A 23,349-nucleotide genomic window follows, 5' to 3' on the forward strand; every position below is an offset into this window, starting at 1 on the left:
TTCACCCATCTTGTTGTATAAATTAAACCCCACATAGTCCAGTGCCTTCATTTAAGCCTTAGACTATACATATTCATGATAGGTCATGTTGGTGGGTTTATGTGAGTTAGCACTGATGTACATAATCAACTATTGTTATACAATAAAATGTGCTCTTTCTTATTTATCAGCATTTCTTTTAAACGGTGAGGGTTACAAGCCAATTCACACTCTTCATTGCTAAGTCATTTATGTGGAAAAGCAAAATGTTTTTTCCCAAAAGTATCTTTTTAGAGATGGGCAAATTTGACCTGTTTCGCGAAAAATTTGCAGCCAGCGAAATGTTGCATACGCCCATTAAAGTCTATGGGTGTCTGAAAAATTTTGTCGCGCGGCGTAATTTTTTCGGCGAAGCAAGGCAAAAAACTTCGCCCATCCCTAATCACTAGTTAATTTTGCACCATTCAAATATTCAGGATAAGTTCCTTCAGGCTCCATTGTAATGACTTCTACCGTCTTGTAGATAATCTTGTTACAGGCATTTAGGCAGATTATGTTTATATAATCATCATCATTTATTTATATAGCGCTGTCAAGATACGCAGTGCTTTAATAATCAGAAATTATGTTCCATAAAGTGTTTATGGACATGACCGCTGATGGACTAAGATGTATTGCAAATAAGTTCTAATTGCTACTTACCATGCTAAACAATTTTCAGTACATTTTTGGGCAGATGTTGTCTTCATGAGCAAACATGTGTTTTAAAGAATTGAACTCAAAAGCGTCTCCTTAGCACTTACTAATATTAACTGGGTATTTGGTTTTAATTCAAAAAGATATTTAAGCATTTAGGTTCTGAAAAATAGTGCTTTAAACAAAGCAACAAAGTAAAGACATAAAAATGTGCCTTCTTCAACCAAAACATTACTCATTACTCATCTTAGAGGCACATTTATCAAAGGTCAAATTTTGAATTTGTGTTTTTTAACTTGAATATACTCAAATTTGATTGGGGGGTTATTTTAATTAAAAAAAAACTAATATCTAAAACTCAAATGAATATTACCGACTTGAAAAGTCGAATCAAATTTGACTAAACTCAAATTCAGGAAGGCAAGTAACAGCTTAAATATGGTCACCCTCCCATTGACTTATACATGAACTCGGCAGGTTTTATGCGGCAAATAGTCGAATTCAAATGTTTAAAGGATAACAGTTTGATAAATCTCTAAAAATTTTAATCAAGTTTGGATTATTCACAATTTAAATTTGATTAATTTTTGTTACTTCTCCTATGTTTTTATCAATTGTTATTAGTGTTTGAAAATGACATTCAATTTTAAATGTGCAAACTTTTACAGTATAAGGGCATCTCTGCAACATATTGTGGGAAATGCTTTTCACAGGGTTAAACATGGAACAAAAATGTGAAGTCTTTAAAATGCTGCTTAATAAATATACATGTCAGTATATTCCCCTTATAAGCAAGGAATGTCATTGCAAAGCAAAACCTTTTTGGGTTAATAGAAGTGTTGGTGTTGAGGTGGGTAAGAAAATACATGCTTTTAAGGCTTTCAAGTTAGCTGGGTCAGCCAAACATTTATAAGGTACAAGGAGGCCAATAAATCGTGCAAAAAAACTCAGGCAAGCTAAAATCGATAGGTATGGAAAAGGGTATTGCAGCAAGCAATAAAAAGGATCCAAAATTATTTTTTAAATATGTAAATAGTAAAAAAAATTAAGCAGAAAGGGATGGGACCCGTAATAATCAGGTGGGTCAGCTGGTTGAGAACAAAAAAAAAAAAGCTGAGATTCTGAACTGTTATTTTTCATCTGTCTACACAAATGAGGAACCCGTTAAAAAAAGCTTTCCTTCTGAATAGTCCTAATTCAAGTAATACAACTAATGATGCATGGTTCACACATGAGGACATTCAAAAGAGACTAGAACATGTTAAGATAAACAAAGGTCCGCAGACGGATGGTATTCATCCCAGGGTACTTAACGAGCTTAGGTCTGTGATTGCCAAACCTCTTTACTTAATTTTTTAAGATTCATTGTGGTCTGGCATGGTGCCGAGAGACTGGTGAATTGCTATTGTGGTCCGCTATTCAAAAAGGATCATGTTTTTGCCTCAAAACTGTAGGCCAGTTTGTCTGACATCAGTGGTAGGAAAGCTTTTCGAAGGTTTAATAAAGTATTAGATACTGGACTTCATAGCAATCAAATATACTATGAGTTTGTTCCAGCATGGTTTTATTGTGTAATAGATCTTGCCAGACTAGCAAAGTCTAAATAAATCACATCCACTGCCATCCCAGAATCAAGGTCCCTGCTCACCTTCCTATAAAAATAAATTAAGCTAAATCATTTGATAATGCCACACAGAAGGTTACTGGTTAAATTAAGGAATGTTGGCCTGGAACATAGTATTTGTACCTGGATAGAGAACTGGCTAAAAGATAGACTACAAAGAGTAGTGCTAAATGGAACATTTCCTAACTGGACCAGTGTTGTTAGTTTTGTACCACAGGGCTCTGTACTAGGTGCTTTTCAACTTGTTTATTAATGACCTGAAGGAGGGAATTGAAAGTACTGTTTGTGTTTTTGCTGATGATACAAAATTGTGCAGAACTATAGGTTCCATGCAGGATGATTTTCCATTTGCAGAGTGATTTGACTAAGTTGGAAAACTGGGCAGCAATCTGGAAAATGAGGTTCAATGTTGATAAATGCAAGTTTATGCAATTTTGAAAAAATAATATAAATGCAAGTTATACACCAAATTGCATTGTTTTGGGAGTTTCCGTAACTGAGAAGGATCTAGGGGTTTTTGTAGATAACAAGTTGTCTAATTCTGGGCAGTGTCATTCTGTGGCCACTAAAGCAAATAAAGTTCTGTCTTGCATAAAAAAGGGCATAAACTCAAGGGATTAAAACATAATTATGCCTATTTATAAATGGAGGGGTGTGTGGATGCTGGGTTTCATTTTGGAGGGGTTGAACTTGATGGACTTTGTCTTTTTTCAACCCAATTTAACTATGTAACTATGGAAAGTAGAGGGACTCTGAGTCAATACATAGATATTAAATTCTCACAATTTATCTCAACACAAAAATTATATATATATATATATATATATATATATATATATATATATATATATATTTATTAAGTCATCTCTACTTAATAAGTAAGTACATGAAAAATAAAGTTCATCCATCAGTTTGTATACTCCTCATATAATCATCAAGTCTTATCTGATAACTGATCAATATAATATAGTTTAACACGAATATGGGAAATATTCAGCTTCAATAATGGTTTCCTATATAGTTTGGATTAGGAGTTTGATTCAGCCCAACAACAGGTCATTACTTAATTCATTCTTAGAATTGATAAAAACATAGAAACAGGAAATTATGCTCAATCAGTGTATATACGCTTCTTCTTTATGTATTACTCTTCCATATACTTGATCTAGACCTGTAATTATTATTGTTGTATTACTAAATATCTATTCCAGAAGTGCAATTTCTAATTACAATGCTAAAAACATTCCTTGAAAGTCACTTCTTATCTTCTCATCCATATTTTGTTCTGTAGTCCTGGACATAATAGCAAAAACTTGTAAATTACAGTTCAAAATCTTCGACGGCTTGCAGTTATGCACTACTGCTGCTTTATAGTGAATTCAGTATGAGTTTGATGTGAGTGACAAAAAATGTCAACTCCGAGGATCTGTTACAGATTTCCTTGTGATACCATTCTTGTATAGCAATTACACTAATGGATTGGCTGTCATTCATTTGACGCCTATCATATTTTACAATTTATTAACTTATATTTTTATCCGTGTGGAACCAATTCTATTACTGTAATAATAACATGCCGACATGTTTCATAGCAGAGTGCAGATGCCACTGACAGTAAATTATCATCCGACATTGAAGGGGGAGCATAATAAAGAATTTACAGACTATAATTTAGGAAGAGGACAAAGTAGAGGGGAATTGAAGTGTCACTGTATTTTGAGATTGTTCTGCTATGGTCAGCATGCATAAACTTGAACCTCATTAAAACTGTGTACATTATACTATGTTATCACACTGTGTTAATTTAGCATATTCTGTTCAAGAGCACTCTACACTATATGATATGGTATGCTTGGCTGAGCTGCTCCTCTTCAATTTTTTACAAATGCAATGGCCCAAGTTTTGAGATGTAAGATTTATTAGGCCTATTTTGTGTTATTTTGTAAATAATAGGTAACACAACTCTTCTACATTTGTAATAAGCAAACCATTTATTGGCTTAACGATCTAGATATTTTTATTTAATTCATGTAACCACCTATCTGTGTATGGTAAAGTAAAGTATTTTAAGAACGAAAGAATCCAGCATAGACCGATAACAATCAGACATTTTGAATCAATTCATGTAACCACCCATCTTGTTGATTCATGGCACCAATGCTAATCCACCAAAATGCTTTACAATGCTTTTATGTCAGTACCACTTTTAGTTATCTGGAAACCCGAATTCTGGAAAGACCATCTCCCATAGACTCTATTTCAAACAAATTAATCAAATATTTAAAAATGATTTCCTTTTTCTCTTTAATAATAAAACAGTACCTTATACTTGATCCTATCGAAGATTTAATTAATCCTTATTGGAGGTTAAATAATCCTATTGGGTTTAATTAATTTTTAAATGATGGTTTAGTAGAATTACGGTATGGAGGTACAAATTACGGCAAGACCCCTTATCTGGCAAACCCCAGGTCCCAAGCATTCTGGATTACAAGTGCTGCATCTAGATGGTGCTAGGGTGCAATTTTATTCTGTACATTGCTTCTGATGAACTAAGGCCATTGTGCTTTAGCACCATCTAGGCAGAATTAAACACTAAAAAATGACTGCGACAAAATGTGAAATCCTGATGGCTTCGTTTGTAGATGGGTACTTACAGACCCCCAATTATATACATATTATAGCTATATGCTTATTCAGAATTTCTAAGCTGCCATTAGAAATGCTTTATATACAGGTATGGGATCTGTTATCCAGAAAGCTCAGCATTACGGGAAGGCCATGTCCCATAGATTCCATTTTATCCAAATAATTCAAAGTTTTAAAAATTATTTTAATAATAAAAAAGTACGATTCAAATCTTTTCACGATTTTATCGAGACTTTTCCTGAACCAAATGTTTTGAGTTGTTATATTAATAAATAAAGTAAAATCATGGTTAGGAGTTTGGTCAAGTTGGTTTTATTGAAATTATGAGAAACATTTTTAGTAAATAACCCCGAAGACTCGCCAGAATGCTCCAGAGCACCACATGCTGGCACACACTTGTGCCTGAATGCTTTCCTTACTATGAGTAAGTTGTTTAACCTTAAGTGAGCAAGCTACATTATAATACTGTTATTACTAATGCACAAATATAAAATATTCATATAAGGGAGCTTTCTTCACATCTCATTTATCTGAGCCATATCTGACTTATAACAATTGTGTTGCCTTTGCATTAATATTGTTTCTGTGGGCCATTTCTGAAATGTTAATGTTTGCCTTTCAGCATGGTCAATATTATTATTTTACAGAGCACAAAGTAGGACTATGTTAAAATCCACTCAACATTTCCAGTTAATTAATCCAGTTGTTTTTCCCCCATTAGCTGAAATAGGCTAATTGCAAAAATGTATTCTTGTTGTACATTAATTATAATAAACAATAATACACTTGGGTACATATCTCAAAGCAATAAAGTACAGCATTGTACCAAGTGTAATAGTTTTAAGCAAGAGCAGTCAGAAGCTATGCCTTTTGCAAAGCCTAATTACTTACTTTTGAACTTCATCAGCAATCTCACTTTCTGCCCGTTACAGATTCATTTGCAATTTAAAATGCAAATCTTGCACTAAAGTAAAAAAAGAGCCAAAAAGCATTTACGATTTATTAGCATTTCAAAATAACCTTCTTGACTGCCTTTGCATTTAATGATATTGCCTGTCCTTTTGTAACTTAAAGAAGAAATACATTTACGAACCAGTATTATATACTGTACTGTATATCACATACTTATTTGTATATTAGTTAAATTAAATGTGAATGGAAAAAAGGTTTGTTGTTTCCTAATATAACAGCGTGTAGTCCTTCAAAAAATAGAAAATATTTGTCACTGTTGATAGATACATTGATTTGTAGGTATTCCTGCAAATACTTTTTACATATATAAATTATAATGCCTTGGTACTAATTAGTTATATGGGGTATGAAGTGTTAAAAAGGGAATTCATGTAATGTAAGGTAGTTAGAGATACCGACACCAGAAATTAAACTTTTTTTTATTTATTTATTTTTTTACATCTATCATAACATTGCCTTTGCATGCTATTTACAATTTTGCCATAAAAAGTATTTTCCTGATGCTTTTACATTACCCATCTCATCCTCATCTCATCCTCGTGTTCCTCTATGAGGGGGCTGCCATATTTGTGCATCAGTCGTCCGTTAGCTTTAGAAACTTTAACTGACAAGCTGAGAAGGGACAGTCATGTTGGCAAAGAGTTAGGTTTAGGAACTTCAAGTAACAATTACTTACAAAAGCAGGCCTATCATTGAAAAATGATCAACATGATCTATAGATAACTTTTAATGCAAATTAATATAATTCATATTTTGATTATTTTTTTTTTAGTGACAAAGTACTTTGTTTTTCTGTAAATGTAAGATGATGTTTTAAAAGTTTTGTTATGGACACAGATATTTGTGCGCGCGCTTGACAGAAAACCGTTACTGTGATTGATTGTGTATCTGTATTTTATGAAGCCACCACATCTCCCCAATTGCACTTCATTGCAGTTAATAACCAGCTCAAGCATTGAAGAAGCCAGTATGTTAGATTCTTACTCTAGTAGAATACTAGAACCATTTTTAAATGTGTCTTAATAGAATTGCAATGCAGCTATGAGATCTGTTATCCAGAATGCTTGGGATTTTGTCTTCTACAAAAGCGAAATTGAAGATTAAATAAAGCCAATGAGATTGTTTCGCTCCAATGATCCTTAATGATAATCTTAGTTGGGATTAAGTACAAGGTACTATTTTTTTATTACAGAAAAAAATAAATCGTTTTTAAAAATTTCAATTATTTGATAAAATGGAGTCTATGGGAGATGGCCATTCCGTAGTTTGGATTTTTTGTGGTTTCCGGATAACATCTCCCATACCTGTAATAGAAGGGGAAAAATAGTGAGCAAATAATAGTAAGTGACAGATGAGCAAATAAGTCAGTCATATTGATCCAATTTGAATTAGTAAATATGCACCTAAGTACAATTTAGAAGGAAGAGGTTAAGTATATTTAAAATTTTTCGTTCATCTTTATACAGAATTATTCAGTCAGATTGCGTCCACATTTAATTTAACTTGATGTCAAATTTCTATGTACGTGGAAATTTTTTGCACTGCTTCGGATTGACACGTGGCCAGTGATACTTTCTATCCTCAGATATTTCAAACCCAGGAAAAGATCATACAGAATGGGGGGGTGTTCTTCTAGAACAATTGATAGTCCGGTCCAATTTATAATGTCCAAACTGTTGCAAACATAAATAGTTCATCATTATAGAGCAGTGCCTAACTGAAGCAAAATGCAACTCTCCATGATTCAGCTCCACTGCTTATGGTCTAAATAGACAGTAACTTAATCTATACACTCATTGTTTTCTAATTCTTTCTCCTACAGTACCCTGCTGCCTTAATGAATCTTGGGGCCATTCTTCATCTCAATGGCAAATTAGAAGAGGCAGAATCCAACTACCTCCGTGCTCTGCAGCTTAAACCAGATGATGCAATCACACAGTCAAACCTCCGCAAGCTATGGAACATCATGGAAAAACAAGGCCTCAAGACTTCCAAAACGTGACATGAAACAGCTAGAGACTTTTGACTGACCGATAGATTATGAAATTAGACATGCAGGAATCAGAAAGTTAACAGCTGCAAGCTATGTTTCCTATATGTGTCTGGAGAGTGTACTTGCTGCTATGAGAGTGCTCTGCTTTTTTGGCATAGTAGTTTGTTCCATGTTAAAAAGGGAAATGATAAAGGGGATATAAAATCTCCACAAGGGACTAGGAAGTGCTTGCATTAGCCCAGATAAAGAAAGGCACTTAAAGCAAGGTCTGTCTGTACACAGCACAACTGTACTGGATGTGCACATATTTTGAGTAGACTGAAATAGGAGTCTCTAAAATTGTAAAGTGAGGTATAAAGGATAGATGGCTTCCTAACTATTGCTGAAAACAATGTATTTGTATAAACTGGGCTGGACTGGAAAACAAACCTGCCTGTCGCCCAAGGGTTTGAACTATACAAATCTATCAAATAATCAAAGGACTCAAAGTTAAAGTACTAGATTTACAAAACTGTTGAAATGTCATTTATTCTTAAAACCACGATGATCTCTTAAATTAGTTTCAGGCCAGTGCTATTACAGATTGCAGCATTTAAAATACTGAAAATCACAGTAGAAAAGAAAACGTAAATACAATGAGATGTATGAGTGGGGTGCAACTGGGTCCTCAGGTGGTAAATTGGGACTTGTCTATCATGTTATAGTATAACTATCAGCCTTGTTGGATTATTGGCCACACAGCTTTAGATTCCTTAGTCTATATTTGTGAAAAGCTAAAAGAAGCTTAAAAGCACATACTGTTTAAGGATGATCATACAGAAATATGACACTGTGGGGGTTTTACTGACAGTTAGTTCCCTGCAGTAAAATATCACTTCCAGAGATACCCCTGAGTACAACCAGCAACACAAACAATGCACATGGGGAGTTATGTAATAAAAGGCACTAAGTTTGTCCAGGAGCAGTAAACAATCAGCAGGTACAGAGCTGTCAACCTCGCCCCTACTTTGATTTTGGCCCTCTCCCCCTGGTCTCCAGTCATCCTACTGTGTTCTCCCGAATTTTAAGCATTCTAGAGATTTTTTTGTGCAGTTTCTTTTTGAATTCCGGGCATGCACGTGCAAGTAAGTATTCAGGACCTCATTTGGAGCTTGTGTGCAAGCCCAGGTAGAAATCAGTGGCTTCAGGAGAACAATTTGTGCATGCGTGTGATATCATTTCCGTAGGATCGTCACACATGACATCACTTCCAGGTCTCTGAAAATTTTTCAACGCCATGCTGGGTCCCCCAAATGTTAATTCGACAAAGTTGACAGCGCTGCAGGTAGCCTTTACTGGTCACCTGTTTAAAAGCAAGCATCTTATTGATTGCTATGGGTTACTGCTACTGGGCAAACTTAGTGCAGAACAGTGTTTGGTATATTATATCTAAGAAAGACACAGAAGGACAGCTTTGGCTCTTTTTCCACTTATGTTAAAACTGAACATCTGCTCATAGTTTAAAACACTTTTCTATTTTTTTTAGTAAGGCCACATTCCATTTCCAAATATAATTTGTAATAAGTACTGGAAAGGAATAAACATTTAAAATAAAATAGCTCAATAACAACATACTCTATATATTGAATGTAGTCACTGAAGAATCTGGAACTCAAGCCACAGAAGCTCTGTGTGTCAGAAGAATCAGTAGCCCTGTGTCATTAGAACACGTATGAATGTTTCTGTTAAGCATTTCTTCACTAGGTAAATGAACACGTTTTGGATTTTATACACAGTACTTCAGTTGGGTTCTAGGTGAATACAGTACATTAATTGGCTTATTTTACCTGCAAGTATGGAATCTTTGCACTTGCCCCGTGTTAATATTGTTGATTTGGAATAATGCTTTGATCACATTATCACAGTGAAAACATATATAATCATATAATGAATGCACAGACAAAACATACATATGTGATGCAAACGAGGGCAAGGTATGAAGATCTACTTTCTTTTCTTTTATGCCTCACAAATGAACACGGTGACTATTAGAACAATCCCACAGTGTGATCTTTCGGGAGCCATCTGCAATAGCTCTGCTCAGCTGTTCTAACCAATACTTGTGTGCACTGGTGAAACTATTTCCTTTTTTGATTCAGCCAATGGAATCTCAAATGGTAGCGATTTGCCATCTTTTCGATGAACCATTTTGTAGTTTCTTTTGTATTTGGTGCTATGCACAGTAGTACAAGGCATTACAGAGTTCACGAATAATACTAAAGTGGCATATCTACCTGTATGTCTCTGAACATATATACCAGGTCCATAGTTTGTTTATATAGCAGCATTCAGCAACATCTGAATTCAGTAGTTGAGTTTTATGTTATTAAATTATCTCCTAAACGGAAATATGGCCAGTGTAGAAAAGCTAACATATGATCACATAGTTTATTATTAGTACAAAAAATGTTTTCTGTGGATACAGCAATATGTACAGTGCATGTGAGTTAAGGTGGCCATAGATGAACAGATATCGTACAAAACGAATTTTCGTGCGATATTCGCCAACCAAAATCGACTGAAGACTTGGATATGGGTCGGCTCGTCGATCGGGCTGGACGGAAAATTTTCATCGGGTGTCTTTGAAGGCATTTAAACATTGGCCATTATTAGTGCTGAATCGTCAGATACAGTTAGAATTCTATTGTTTCTACCTGTATATCCGACGATTCAGCTCAACACGTGTGTATTGCAACGAACGATCTTTCTTGGAAAGATCTTTTCCAAGAAAGATCGTAATTGTTACGTCTATGGCCACCTTTAGAGCTGCTGTTGCCTTTCTGTTGCAAAGATAATTCCCTAAAATCTTATTCCTCTTGTAGTCTCTTTCTAGAACGATATTCCTAGGCTTGGTAAAGAAGCACGTAAATATTTTCTTGCTCAGTTATGCTTTTTGCAGGCCATTACATATATCAGTATGCTGTATAGGCTAGGAACAAATCTGGGGTTCTGATTTAGTTGCCTGTCCTTTGCTGCCTTCCATTTTTTAATCTATTTAGTATTATTAAACTAATGACATTATATTGCACTCAGTGCCAGGTCAGCAGGTAAGGGTGCCTAAGGCAAGCCCCCTCCCTGTTGTCATCTGCCCTGATCACCCACCTAGTGGAATCAGCTGGTGTCTAGTTCTGTCCTTATTACAATGCAGAGCGAGCAAGCAGAGTCAATAATACCTTTTGTAGAAATTATCCAAATATTAAATCCATACATTCAGTTCTCTGTATTTCCAGTAGAAAATTAGAATGAATGAATGAATAAAAAGAGTAATCACACTCCTTTACTGAAGTAAATACAGTTAATTAAATGTGGTAAATGGTCATATACCTTTGGAGTCTTATAAGGCATGAATTTGTTATGTTTGTTACTAGTTTAGAAGTTTAATCTCATGGAAATAAGAAACTTATTTATATATATTCAGTTAACAATTGATATTCATACAGTTGTGGTGTGTATGGCAAACTGTTCAAGATATTGCATATAAGATGACATAGGAGACTTTAATCTATGTATTATAGAACGCCAGTAACTAATCTTTCCCACAGGAACCATATCACTATGCTATAAGGGACAGGTGATCACTTGTACTTCAGATTTTGCTAATCTACATCTCCCAGCATCATCTAATCAAGTGATATAGTGAAAGGATTAGAGTTCTGCATTACATATTGGACTTGTAAAGTAAATTGAAATGTAGTTTTCCTTAAAATGAATCCACGGTGGGAATCATTGCACAATTTTAGTCTCTATATCGATGCTATGCTAACAGCTGTGGCTAAAGCCGCTGTTGGGAGCTGCAGCAAAGGAACAGCACTCGAATCACATTGAAATCAGATTTGTTCCAATGATAATGTTACTTAAGCTTCAAAAATTCCATCCAGCAGAAGTTATAGTTTGCACTGCCTTACAGAGCTAGCCAGTAAGGATTAGCCTTAGGACTCAACGCAACTCATGCAGATAGGTATTTATTTATTTTTTAGTACTTTTCCTTATCCTTTCTTTTCCTGTGGAGTACAGTTTTATTTTTTTGTGTTGCCATCTGCAACTATTCCACTTTGTGTTTTCAGAAATGTTCACAGCATGAAGGAAATACAATAAGCAGCTCCAGACACTAGACGAGGCAAATTGTTATGTGTATCCCTAGCAATTTCATTTTGCATTTGTCATAAAACATTTTGTTTTAAATGAATGAATACACACTGTATGTATATATTTCGGTCTGTCAAATCCCACTCTGCTTTAAGCTGATTTTGGTGCTTCGGTAGTGAAATAGATTTCTTAGGATTATTTGACTTAGCTGCATGCTTGCCCTGCTCTCTTTCTTTCCAATGACTAATTATTGCTATTTTATCACTGTGTGATATTTAATGCCAGTATTTTTTAGAGATTTATTTTCTAGTAATGTAGAGAAACTGAAATATTAATTTCTAGACTTGTTTAAATTGCTTTTTATTTTTTTATGTTTAATAAGAAACTATCGAAGACAAGGTTTTCATACGCAGCATTTTGTTTTTGCATGTGGCTTTTCTCAGAAGATATTTGCACTAGAGTTTGGGCTGATGTCTGTTTATTAGTGAGCTTTATCCCCCTCAAAACATTAGATAATTCTTGAAATTACAGATGGAGCAGACCTTATTGAGCAACACACAATTTTCCCCTACATAAATGAATGGTGACTTAGTACAGTATCAAAGTCTGCTATATCTGTGCATATTGGGATCTTTTTCTCCAAAGCACAAAGACAAAAAACAGCAGAACTAATGGCCCTAGGATGCTATTGGACAATTAAATACAAATTCCCACTGTCTGTAGACAACTGCTTGTAGGAACGAGGCATCAAATGCTGAGTATTGCAAACAACCCTATTCTAGAAATTCTTTTGGTGTGCATTTATTGCACTATTTGGCCAAAAGCATTGCTTCAACTATTTATTGTCAGTAAAGGTGTGACGTTTCTTGTGTCCTATCTTTAATGCCATATAATGAACATTGTTCATTGACAGGTAGAGTATCTATAATCCAGAATGTTAGGGACCTGGGATTTTCTGGATAATGGATTTTCTGTAAATGTGGATCTCCTTACCTAGACTAAGCATTGAATAAACCCAATATAATTGTTTTGCCACCAATATGGAATTCTGTAGTTTAATCAAGAGCAATATAGTGTTGTCTTATAATTTTTAAAAATTAGAATTAGTTGCTTGAAATGGACTCTGGGAAATAGCCTTCCTGTAATTTGGAGCTTTCTAAATTACAGGTTTTTGTATACGGGGTCCCATATTTGTAGTGTGATTTCATTTTCTGCTAGAAAACTCATCCAAAAGCTTCTACCTAACCCATCTTTGGTTTATTAATTCTAGCCATTTAAGTTCAATGACAACTCAGTGTTGCAGTCAGGTCAGGATTTGTGAAAGGGCCACCAAGGCCCGGGCCTAGGGCAGAAGGATTTTAGGGGGTCGCATGCTGCCCAACCCCCTATACCCACATTGGTTCAGAAACACTGGATGCTCATGAGAGAAAATAATATATTTAATTTCCTGTGTGCCGATGAAAAATTGCCCGGATAAAAGGGAGGGGACAGGGATGACAAACGTCAGCGGGCCTAGGGGTGCCTATGTAAATCTGGCCCTGGTTGCAGTTGATATTGTGACATTATGCACCTCAGTAGGAAATTATGAGCAGGGTAGTTTGCAATACTTCGGTCCATCTTCAGTACTTGCTGTGGGTATTAACTTGGCTACAGGGTATTTGCTAAATTAAAATTATAAGCATAATGCATTTTCAATATTTGTTATTGTTAAGAAGACTCTTATTAAATCTTTATTATATAATGTGTCTTTATTCAAATTATGTTATTTACTGATGATAAAGGTCAGGACTTAAGTACCTAAGCACAAATATTTCAGAGCGCTCTGATAATTTGCTCCAGTTTTACAAATGCATGAGTTAGGGGACGTTTAGAGAAAATTGTGTGCATACTGGTTGACCATTTATTAATGGCCAACCTGCAGCTCTTGTTGAACTAGATGTTGCACTAAACATCTAAATAACAACTGATTTGGCTAAAGATGACTTAAGGCACTACAGAACAATAATAAGTTGATAAGCCTAGAAACATAAATAATGTAATATATTTTTTTGTGTTCATTATGTTTACTCTATGGTCAATTTAGCAGAAAAATTCTCATTGCTGTCAGTCTGTGGCATCATGGATCATAAAATTGCTGCTCAGCCGTGTTTCCAGTTAACTGTGAAATGGTTTGACATTCCCCATTGGTTAGAACTGAACTGTCCAGAAAAAAAAAATCTACTAGTTTAAACACAGCAAGAGCCATTCCAGGCAACAGGGGTGCATTAATGCTGCTTCAAACTGTTCAATTGATTAGTGGTCCAGCTTGCAGTCTTTGTCCTTTCCCCAAAGTGCACATCTGGTTTACTTCTTTAAATAAGAGTTTTTGATGAGAAATACAAATGAAAAATACATTATATTATACTGTATGAATGTATTACCTCTTATATTTTAAAATCTAAGGGCAAAATGGAAGAAAAGTCATCATTAACAGAAAAATTCACATTGAAAAAATATTTCCTTTGTGTGTTTATAGATGTTGTGATGCTGCTTTATAGTATGAGGAGCTACAAGCGAATATTTGAGGCACTGATCTTCACTACTTAAGGGCTGTGGTCACCTTGGACTGGGTCAGAAACCCAAAACATAATGTGCAGAATTTCTAGCCTACTTTTTTTAATAAGCATTAGTTCTCCTTTAAATACACAGTATGTAAACCTACATATTTCACTAACTAGAAAGAAGACTATGTATTGCAGTCTGCCACATTTTATCCATAATTTTACCAATCATTTTTCTGTTTGTGATATTTAGTACATACTGGGGGTCATTTATAAGATATGGGTTACTGCCCAGGTGTAAATTTGCGCTGTGTTTATGTATGAGCCCCTCTGTGTCTCTTTCTACCTAGAGGTACTACTTATTGGGGTTCACGTACATTGTTCAGCAAAACAAAAATCAGAGCAGAAACACGTTTTTCCCCATAATTTGTTGGTTTGTTGACTGCAGCGTCATACAGACTTATTGTAACTGGGAGGTACATATCACGCATTTACTTCATAGTGATTCAGAGATTCTAACAATAGTTTGCTTTTAACGTTTAATATAATTTATACAACCAAGATTACAAATACAGGTCCTTAATTGTAACCTTTTACATTACAAATAAAATTGCTTTTTGTTTTTGAATATTTTAGAGATAAAACATTGCCTCTTAACCTCTACTTCAATACTTTAACTTCTTTATTGTTTTTAATAATGGCACATTCGTTGTTAGTCAGTTCAGAGCTTACTGTAGCCAAAACTTGTTTTAATCGTAAATGTGCCTTTACAAAGTTTAATTTAAAAATACATTTAAAAAAAAACTATTGCCAAAACTAGAAAATCTTTCCATTGACAGAAGCAAGATATCAAATAACTTATTTTAGTTCTTAATCCTTATTTTTTAAGCCATTTGTTTATCACATCGTTTTTGCAGATTCTGTTGCTCTAGCAACTACTAATTAAGTAACCACTTTTTTGAAAAGTGTCAGAACTATATTTTTCTACCAAACTATTCATTTTAATAGCAGAGTATTGGGGGCATAATTAGAAAGTTGTGTAAAAAAAAAAAAATAGATTTTGAAGTGTAATTCCACACCCAATGTAAAACCCCACATTGTTATAAAGCTGTATAAAAAAAAAGGAAAAAAAGTATATACTAGACATCAAAGCAGATCTAAAACTATAAAAAGTTGCTTGAAATCTGGCATGTAATTATATCAAACTCTGTTTTTTTTATGTCACTTTTGTTTTTTTCAGTAGAATTTCAGTAAAATGTCTCCCCTTAACTTCTACAGGCAGCTCCGGGTCTAGAGAGATTTTAAATAATGGTATTGTTTTCTGCATGAGTCTGGTATAAAGCAAATTACACAGCATTATAAATACTCCAATAAGCACTTTGTAATGGATTTGTTCCACCATTGTAAAGACCAAAATTAATTCAATACAACAAAGCTTTATAAATAACGTGTTGCCATTTAATCCAACCATTACTTTTTTTTTTTTTTTGGCATAAAATAATTTTACACAGCTCTATAAGTATGCCCCATGGTAGTTTAATCAGTGCTCATTAGATTTTTCCTCACTTGCCCCTAATATAAAATATAACCGATAAAATTATAAATGATGTATATTTAGTGTGTAGCTGCTGCCTCACTAATGAATCAATGTGATCGACATGACTCGTGTTCACTTTATGGTATGCTCAATGTCAATGACTGGGGTTCAAAAGAAAAGAATACGTGTATATTTAAGGTTCTCTCTTTTACAAGTATTTTGCTTAACTACATTCAGATATCTAAATGTTTGCAAATTATATACGTATTTGGAAAGCACCAACTGGTAGAGATTCATTGGAGTCTATTGGCATTTTTTTTTCACTACAGAAAAAATGCCAATAGACTCCAGTGAGGCAAAAAAATTGTCACTCATAAAAAAAAAATGTTTCCAGCCATTGACTTTAGTGCATTTGGTGAAATTTTAGCTGTTACGCAAATTTTCTGCAAAACCGGTCAGATTCAACCATCACTAAGGTCACAGTTCTGTTTAGTTTTAAACTTTTATTTAAAAAAAAAACATTGGCTTTCTATGGCGTTCAGATATTGAATTATGCAACCATTTGTATTTGGAAAACATAGAATTTCACTATGGTGGGGCAACATGCAGATTAAGCCAAAAAAGGTAATTCAGTTCTTAGTAAAGAGAACGTTTTTTATTAATGAAATATAAAGCAGAAACGTATTTGTTTTGAAGGTCTCTAGTTTTATTTTTTAGCTATATTGTCAACCAAGTTGAATGGCGATATTTAGTATAGTAACCAGCTACTAAAATATTTCAGATAATATGAAGGAGGCAATGTAATTCAAGTTGCAAACTTTGGACCTGCACTTGTGATACATAGTATCCAGACAAATGTGAAAAGTGAAAGCTGATGACTTGCTTTGTGTTACTAGAATGGGCCCCTAAGCTGTGCCTTTTATTACATACTTAGTTTCCCTTTATGTATTCTTTAACTTTCATTATTAGTTTGTATATTGAATGGGGGAGGGGGTAATGCATGACTATGAAATAGTTCTCCATGATAATAAATGAATAAGCAAACTTTTCCAGATGTTAGTTTCAAAATACATAGTCTATTTCCATCCATGTTTTTTCCCCCACCAAATATCATTATGACTTTGTCACTTGGCACAGATCATTGATCTCTGTTGTAACTGAACTGAATTGTGGCATTAAAAGGATTCCATTTTCTTTAAATTATACTGACCGTTTAGAAAGAACTTGCACAGGGGACCATTACATTTTAATATTCTAAAATACAGTATGTTCCTAAAAACCATTACAGACCATCGATCTTAAAAATGTGTCTCCTTTCAAAGGTGGGACCCAAGTCCTCTGCACTCAGCCTATAGCAAAGGAAAGTTATTCAATTGATAAGATTAACATATTTAACCTTGAAACACTTTTGTTGTAAACAGACATCTTTTCTTAAGGAACTTTAAACAGATGTTATATATATATATATATATATATATATATATATATATATATATATATATATATATATATATATATATATATATATACATACTTGTTGCTCATTTTCCTTTGTAAGAAATAGTTACCGTTGTAATCATTTTCATTTCAGCACTAGATTGAGGATTCCAGTAACCCACAAAGGATAAAGTTGGTTTATTGTGTGAAACATAGTGTATAGAAATATATGCTTATGCTCAGGGATCTGACAATGATTTTTGAAGATGGTGCGAAGTAGCAAAAAAATTTTAAAAAAAAGTCAGATACAAAAAAAGTTTGTACAAAAGATCACAATTTTGTAGGACTTCTATTTTGTAGAAATTGTTTTCTTTGACAATTAGCAATCATACTTTTTATTAAAGCAATGATAAATACCTTCTGTGAAGTTGTGTATTAATTTAATGTTGGCTTGAAACTAGTCATTTCTTTTGCTTTCATGGTAAGTTAAGTGAATTAAGGAAATATTTGTATGGATTACAAATTAATCTTAATTTATTTTGTGTTTAAACCATCTGAGCACACCACTGTCACAGTATAGCACACCACCTTCACAGTTCAGGGAACTTGCAATACTCACTTTAGATATGAATAAACTGGAGGTCCACACAATGCCACCAGTGAACTCAAGAACAGTTTGACAATAACCAGCACAGTTCCGTTTGAATACTTTAAACACACATTCTCCCAACAACATACTGAACAGTTAAATTTGCACAGGCCCATGGGTTCCAGCCTGCCGCCTACTTCCCTGCTCTTTCCTACTTTCAGGGACGCTGTACCTTACAGACGTTTAGCAGAGAGGTCAGCCTTGCACTCAAGACAATAAGCCCTACATAGCCCTGCTGAACAAATCCCTCTTCCACTGGTTCGCTAACTGGATGAGGTACTGCCCAGACACTGGTCCCTTCCTCTCCTCTTTGGAGCCTCATCTGCTTATCTTACTAACCTGCCAATAATTCTTACCACCTGCAGTGAGCTCCAACAAATCTACTCTTCTACTGCCTACATACTAGTTCTGCTGGATACCTCACTGAGGTGGATTATTTGAGGCTCCCTGATATCATGCCCTTTCCCACCTGCCAAAGAAAAAGTTTTGCTCTGCTCTCGAATTTACATAACCTTCCTTGTTTACTGTTCCTATTTAACACCCCTTTGTGTACTGTTTCACGTATTTATAACTAATAATAAAACAACATTTGATATTGCTTTTTGTTGAATTCAGAAGCAAAGTTGCATGGGGTTTGCCAATTTTCTCCACCACAGTATAAAAACATTGGTGTAGTGCTGACCCCACATTTTAAGTGATACTTCATGATGTAGGTCATTATGTATGTCCCAGTGCTTAAATAAGAGGTAAGAATGGACCCCATAATAAACTGAGATTATGGTAAAAATTATGGTGGGACACTACGTGTATTCTCTACTATTACTAGGGTGCTATGAATCAAGGGGTAGGTAGTGGTTGAAACCATAAACTTTCATGCTGTAATGTAAGTCAAGTTTTGATTGACAGTTAGTTTAAATACATTGGCGTGTGCTCACTTTGCCTAGACAAAGTATTAGCTGTTTTTTAACTGTCTTTCAAAATCCCAGACTCTAATCAAAAACTGAATAAAAAAGGGGTATACTGAAGAGTACCATGTCAGAAACAGTACTGAATTTTTAATCGATTAATGAAACAAGAAGAACCTTTTATTAAATATTTTTCACAATTAGTTAAAAAAGCACAAACAATTTAGACCAATTCATAAAAACATATTTTCGATAACGTGAAATTTTATTTTATGGTGAATTACCATGAGATCGGCAGGTGTATGACCTGTTCATGTGTTTAAAAATCAAAGGTAATGGAGGGCACTCCGGGCTAGAAAAGCATGCCCATACAGTCACATGAAAAAGTTTGGGAACCCCTCTTAATTATTTGGAGTTTCAAAGTAGCACCTTCCTATTATTATTTAATATGCCTTGTAGAAACAGTAGTATTTCAGCAGTGGCATAAAGTTTATTGGATTAACAGAAAATATGCATCATAACAAAATTAGACAGGTGCATAAATTTGGGCAACAGAGATATTACATAAATACTAGTTGAACCTCCTTTTGCAAATGTAACAGCCTCTAGACGCCTCCTATAGCCTTTGATGAGTTTCTGGATTCTGGATGGTGGTATTTTTGACCATTCGTCCATACAAAATTTCTCAGTTCAGTTAAATTTGATGGCTGCCAAGCATGGACAGCTTTCTTCAAATCATCCCATAGATTTTCCATGATATTCAAGTCAGGGGGACTGACGGCCATTCCAGAATATTGTACTTCTCCCTCTGCATAAATGCCTTTGTAGATTTCGAAGTGTGTTTAGGGTCATTGTCTTGTTGGAATATCCAACCCCTGCGTAACTTCAACTTTGTGACTGATGCTTGAACATTATCCTGAAGAATTTGTTGATTTTGGGTGGAATTCATCCGACCCTCGACTTTAACAAGGGCCCCTGTCCCTGAACTAGTCACACAGCCCCACAGCATGATGGAACCTCCACCAAATTTGACAGTAGGTAGCAGGGGTTTTTCTTGGAATGCGGTGTTCGTCTTCCGCCATGTAAATAGCTTTTTGTTTTGACCAAATAACTCAATTTTTGTCTCATCAGTCTCTGTTTTCTTTTTAATGTTTAAACATTTTAGTTGCCTTAAAGAATGACACTCCAAATGCATTCTAAGCATTCCAGATAAAAGACCCCTTACCTCATTTAATTGTAGGTTTACTGCACAGAAATAAGGGCAGTGTAATGCCCTTAAACTGTCTGCCTGTTAAAGCAAAGTCAATACAATATAAAGCCAGCTTTAGGGTATATTTACTCTAAAAATTGAAAGATATATTGAATTCTGAGAGTATGGACAGATATTTTCTAAAGAAAAATCCATTTAACCTCCTCCTAATACAGCAGGGCAAACAAATCTTACACATTCGCTACCAAGTATCACTTTATTACAGACTTTTCATTTATTACAGGCAGCAAACATCTTTCCCAAATAGGCCAGGCCTTTGTTCATAATTTTACCGACGTATTCTAACGTTGCAAGATCAAGGGGTTTCAACCTTTGGAAAAGCATTTTGCTGTCTGCAGAGAAGGAGACACCGATATATACAGCCTCTATTAATATTTTATATTTGTACATGTACAGTTCATAACAAAGTTTATAGCTTTGAAGTGCCAGTTTATTCTATAATATAATCTTAAATACTCCTTTGCAACACTTTACTTGCTAAGGATTAAATCTGTTCAACAGATGTTCTCCATCATATAACCGATAATTGGAATGTAAATAGGTCAATCCATCCAAAAGCCTCCTGTCTTTTCACATAACTCATTTATAATAGATTTTTCTACAGCAAGTCATGTCACAGATCTGAATAAATCATGACACATAGAATAATGTGTAAGCGTTGCACTGCATGCTTATGATAAATAATGATACAAAGAGGAATCTAGGTTACATACTAAGATGCCATAAATGTAAGGTTACTGTCAGCCTCCTACAGTGCCTCTGTTTTTAATGTGGTTAAACTATTATATGTAGAACTGTCAAAATTATATTTAAAGGGGAACTCCAAACAAAACACAACTTAAGCTTTTTGAAGAGTAAACATAATTTCAAGCAACTTTGCAAAATACATCATTTATAAAATGTGCAGACTTTTCATGATCTTTAATGGTTTCTGACATGGGCTAGGTATGATGTACTCATAATATACCCAAATACATAGAAAATAATTGCACACAAAAACCAGGAACACATCTTTTTGGTTGGAGGGTAGGCTGCAGCACTGTTTTTATTAGCATTTTAACACTACAAAAGTTATAATTTTTTGATATCAGAAGAAAACCGGCCAGCCTCTGCTCATGCCCAGCCGACTGCCATGAGACTATCCAAAACTTATAAAATTGTAATATCCATGCCATATTTATTTGTTATGGCCACCAGTTGTGTAAACCCAAAATAACATTATAAATCTCGCGCTGGGTTTTTTTTTTTTTTTTTAATATAACATTCATAAAACAATGGGTGGTGGGCGCAGTCCTTCTCCTCTGCTGCCTTTCGCCGAAGAACTTGCACCAATGTTGCCGCAGGTATTTTATACTCACGTGAATGGTCACCTGACCGCGAAAATCACCTCACCTGCCGGGCATGTACACTCAATCAAGAAAATGCTCAGCAGGTGAGGTTAACCCCACACAGACATCAACCAGCCCATGCCTGCACAGGGATTATTCCCTGCGCAGTACAGTTCCCTAAGCCTAGCCCAGCCTGCATCCTCCAAACCCCACAATTCCCTGCACAGATGATTTAAATAAGGAAATGAGCATCCCAGTGCAATGCATTGTGGGTTATGTAGTTTCTGCATGCTGTCTGTAAGCTGTGGATATATGATGTATATTAGGGGTTTCTGTGTTATGTGGGCCTCTTTATCAAATTTTGGTTTGGAAGCTGGAGTTCCCCTTTAAGAAGTAGATCGACTATTAAAGTGTAGAAATACCTTTATTAACTGCAAATATCAGGATTGAAATGAGCTGCACTGCAGCTATAGAATTCAGAAAAATCCTTCGATCGATCGAACGCAGGATTAGCGCTAAATCGTTCGACTTCGATATTCGAAGTCAAACGATTTTAGTTCCCAGTCGAATATCGAGGGTTAATTAACCCTCGATATTCGACTATTGATGAATCGGCCCCTAAGCTTACTAGTATGTACTAAGACCACTAATACTGATTTGCTAACCTAGGTGCTAAATTGCACCAGTGCACTCCCCCATATGAATAAAACAGCTAGTTTGCCATTTCAACTACTGCATTTACAATTTGCTCACAATTTAGAACCTATGTTAATACATTAACCCCTAAATCTTTTAACACCTATTTCTTGTTTGGCTATATTGTTGCTTTGATACCTCCCCTTTTCCATTAGTAAACTCATGAAAACCCCATTGAAAAAACCAAAATTCTCCTGCCGCTTCTAAGCATCTCTTTATAATTTATAAACACTGATTCAGATAGGTCCATATCTAAAAAATCTCATCTTCTCTGGTTCTCCGTTGACCTTCAGACCATTTGCACAGAGAAAAAACAGGGACACCAAAACTGCTTTAAAACAAGACTATTTCTTCATTTCATATTTCAAGAGTACATAGTCTATTTACAAGTTCTTGTCAGTCACTTTTGGCAGTTCACATCTGAGCATCTCGCTATGCATGTGTTTCCATCGCTCACTATAAAAGAGACCTCCAAAAGCTGAGAGACTCACACTTAACTGAGACCACCGTCTACAGTTTTCAGTTCAACTCTGTAATAAGTAGCAGCCCTTTCCACACCTGCCTCTTCATTTTGTTGTTAGGAATAACACTAGGGATATGAGCACACTGTAGACCTTCTCACACACCAAAAAAAAACACATTTCATTACATTCTCTGGCCAAATAGAGATTCTAAACACATTGTCACAAACATACAGGTTTAATTCATGCAAATACGTTCATCTTTATCCTGCCACAGAATATAGACATTTACTGCTTAACCATCGCTAGAACTTCTACTCTCACATCCCAATCCCCTCCAATCTAAATATAGCAAGTTTTCTAAAATAATTTACTGTGCTCTGACACTGTTGTGCCCCTTAATATTAATTGCATCCATGCCTAAAATATCAGCTCTACATCAACATCATACCGTCCATCAAAGATGCCCCCAGTTCACTGAATGTCAG

At 34.9% G+C, this 23,349-nt stretch overlaps 1 protein-coding gene across 2 annotated transcripts in view; it reads left to right on the forward strand.

Annotated features, from left to right (window-relative positions):
• The window catches only part of tmtc2.L (transmembrane and tetratricopeptide repeat containing 2 L homeolog), a 151,380-nt gene extending 135,546 nt beyond the window's left edge, over window positions 1-15,834 (forward strand). For both annotated transcript variants that reach the window (XM_018252372.2, XM_018252371.2), the window contains one exon: window positions 7,743-15,834. In XM_018252372.2, coding sequence (XP_018107861.1) covers window positions 7,743-7,922 — 180 coding nt within the window. In that variant the 3' untranslated portion in view covers window positions 7,923-15,834. The remainder of the gene's footprint in view (window positions 1-7,742) is intronic.
• The last annotated feature ends 7,515 nt before the right edge of the window (window positions 15,835-23,349 follow it).

Source organism: Xenopus laevis, chromosome 3L (assembly GCF_017654675.1).
Source record: "Xenopus laevis strain J_2021 chromosome 3L, Xenopus_laevis_v10.1, whole genome shotgun sequence".
Taxonomy (NCBI): Eukaryota; Metazoa; Chordata; class Amphibia; order Anura; family Pipidae; genus Xenopus; species Xenopus laevis.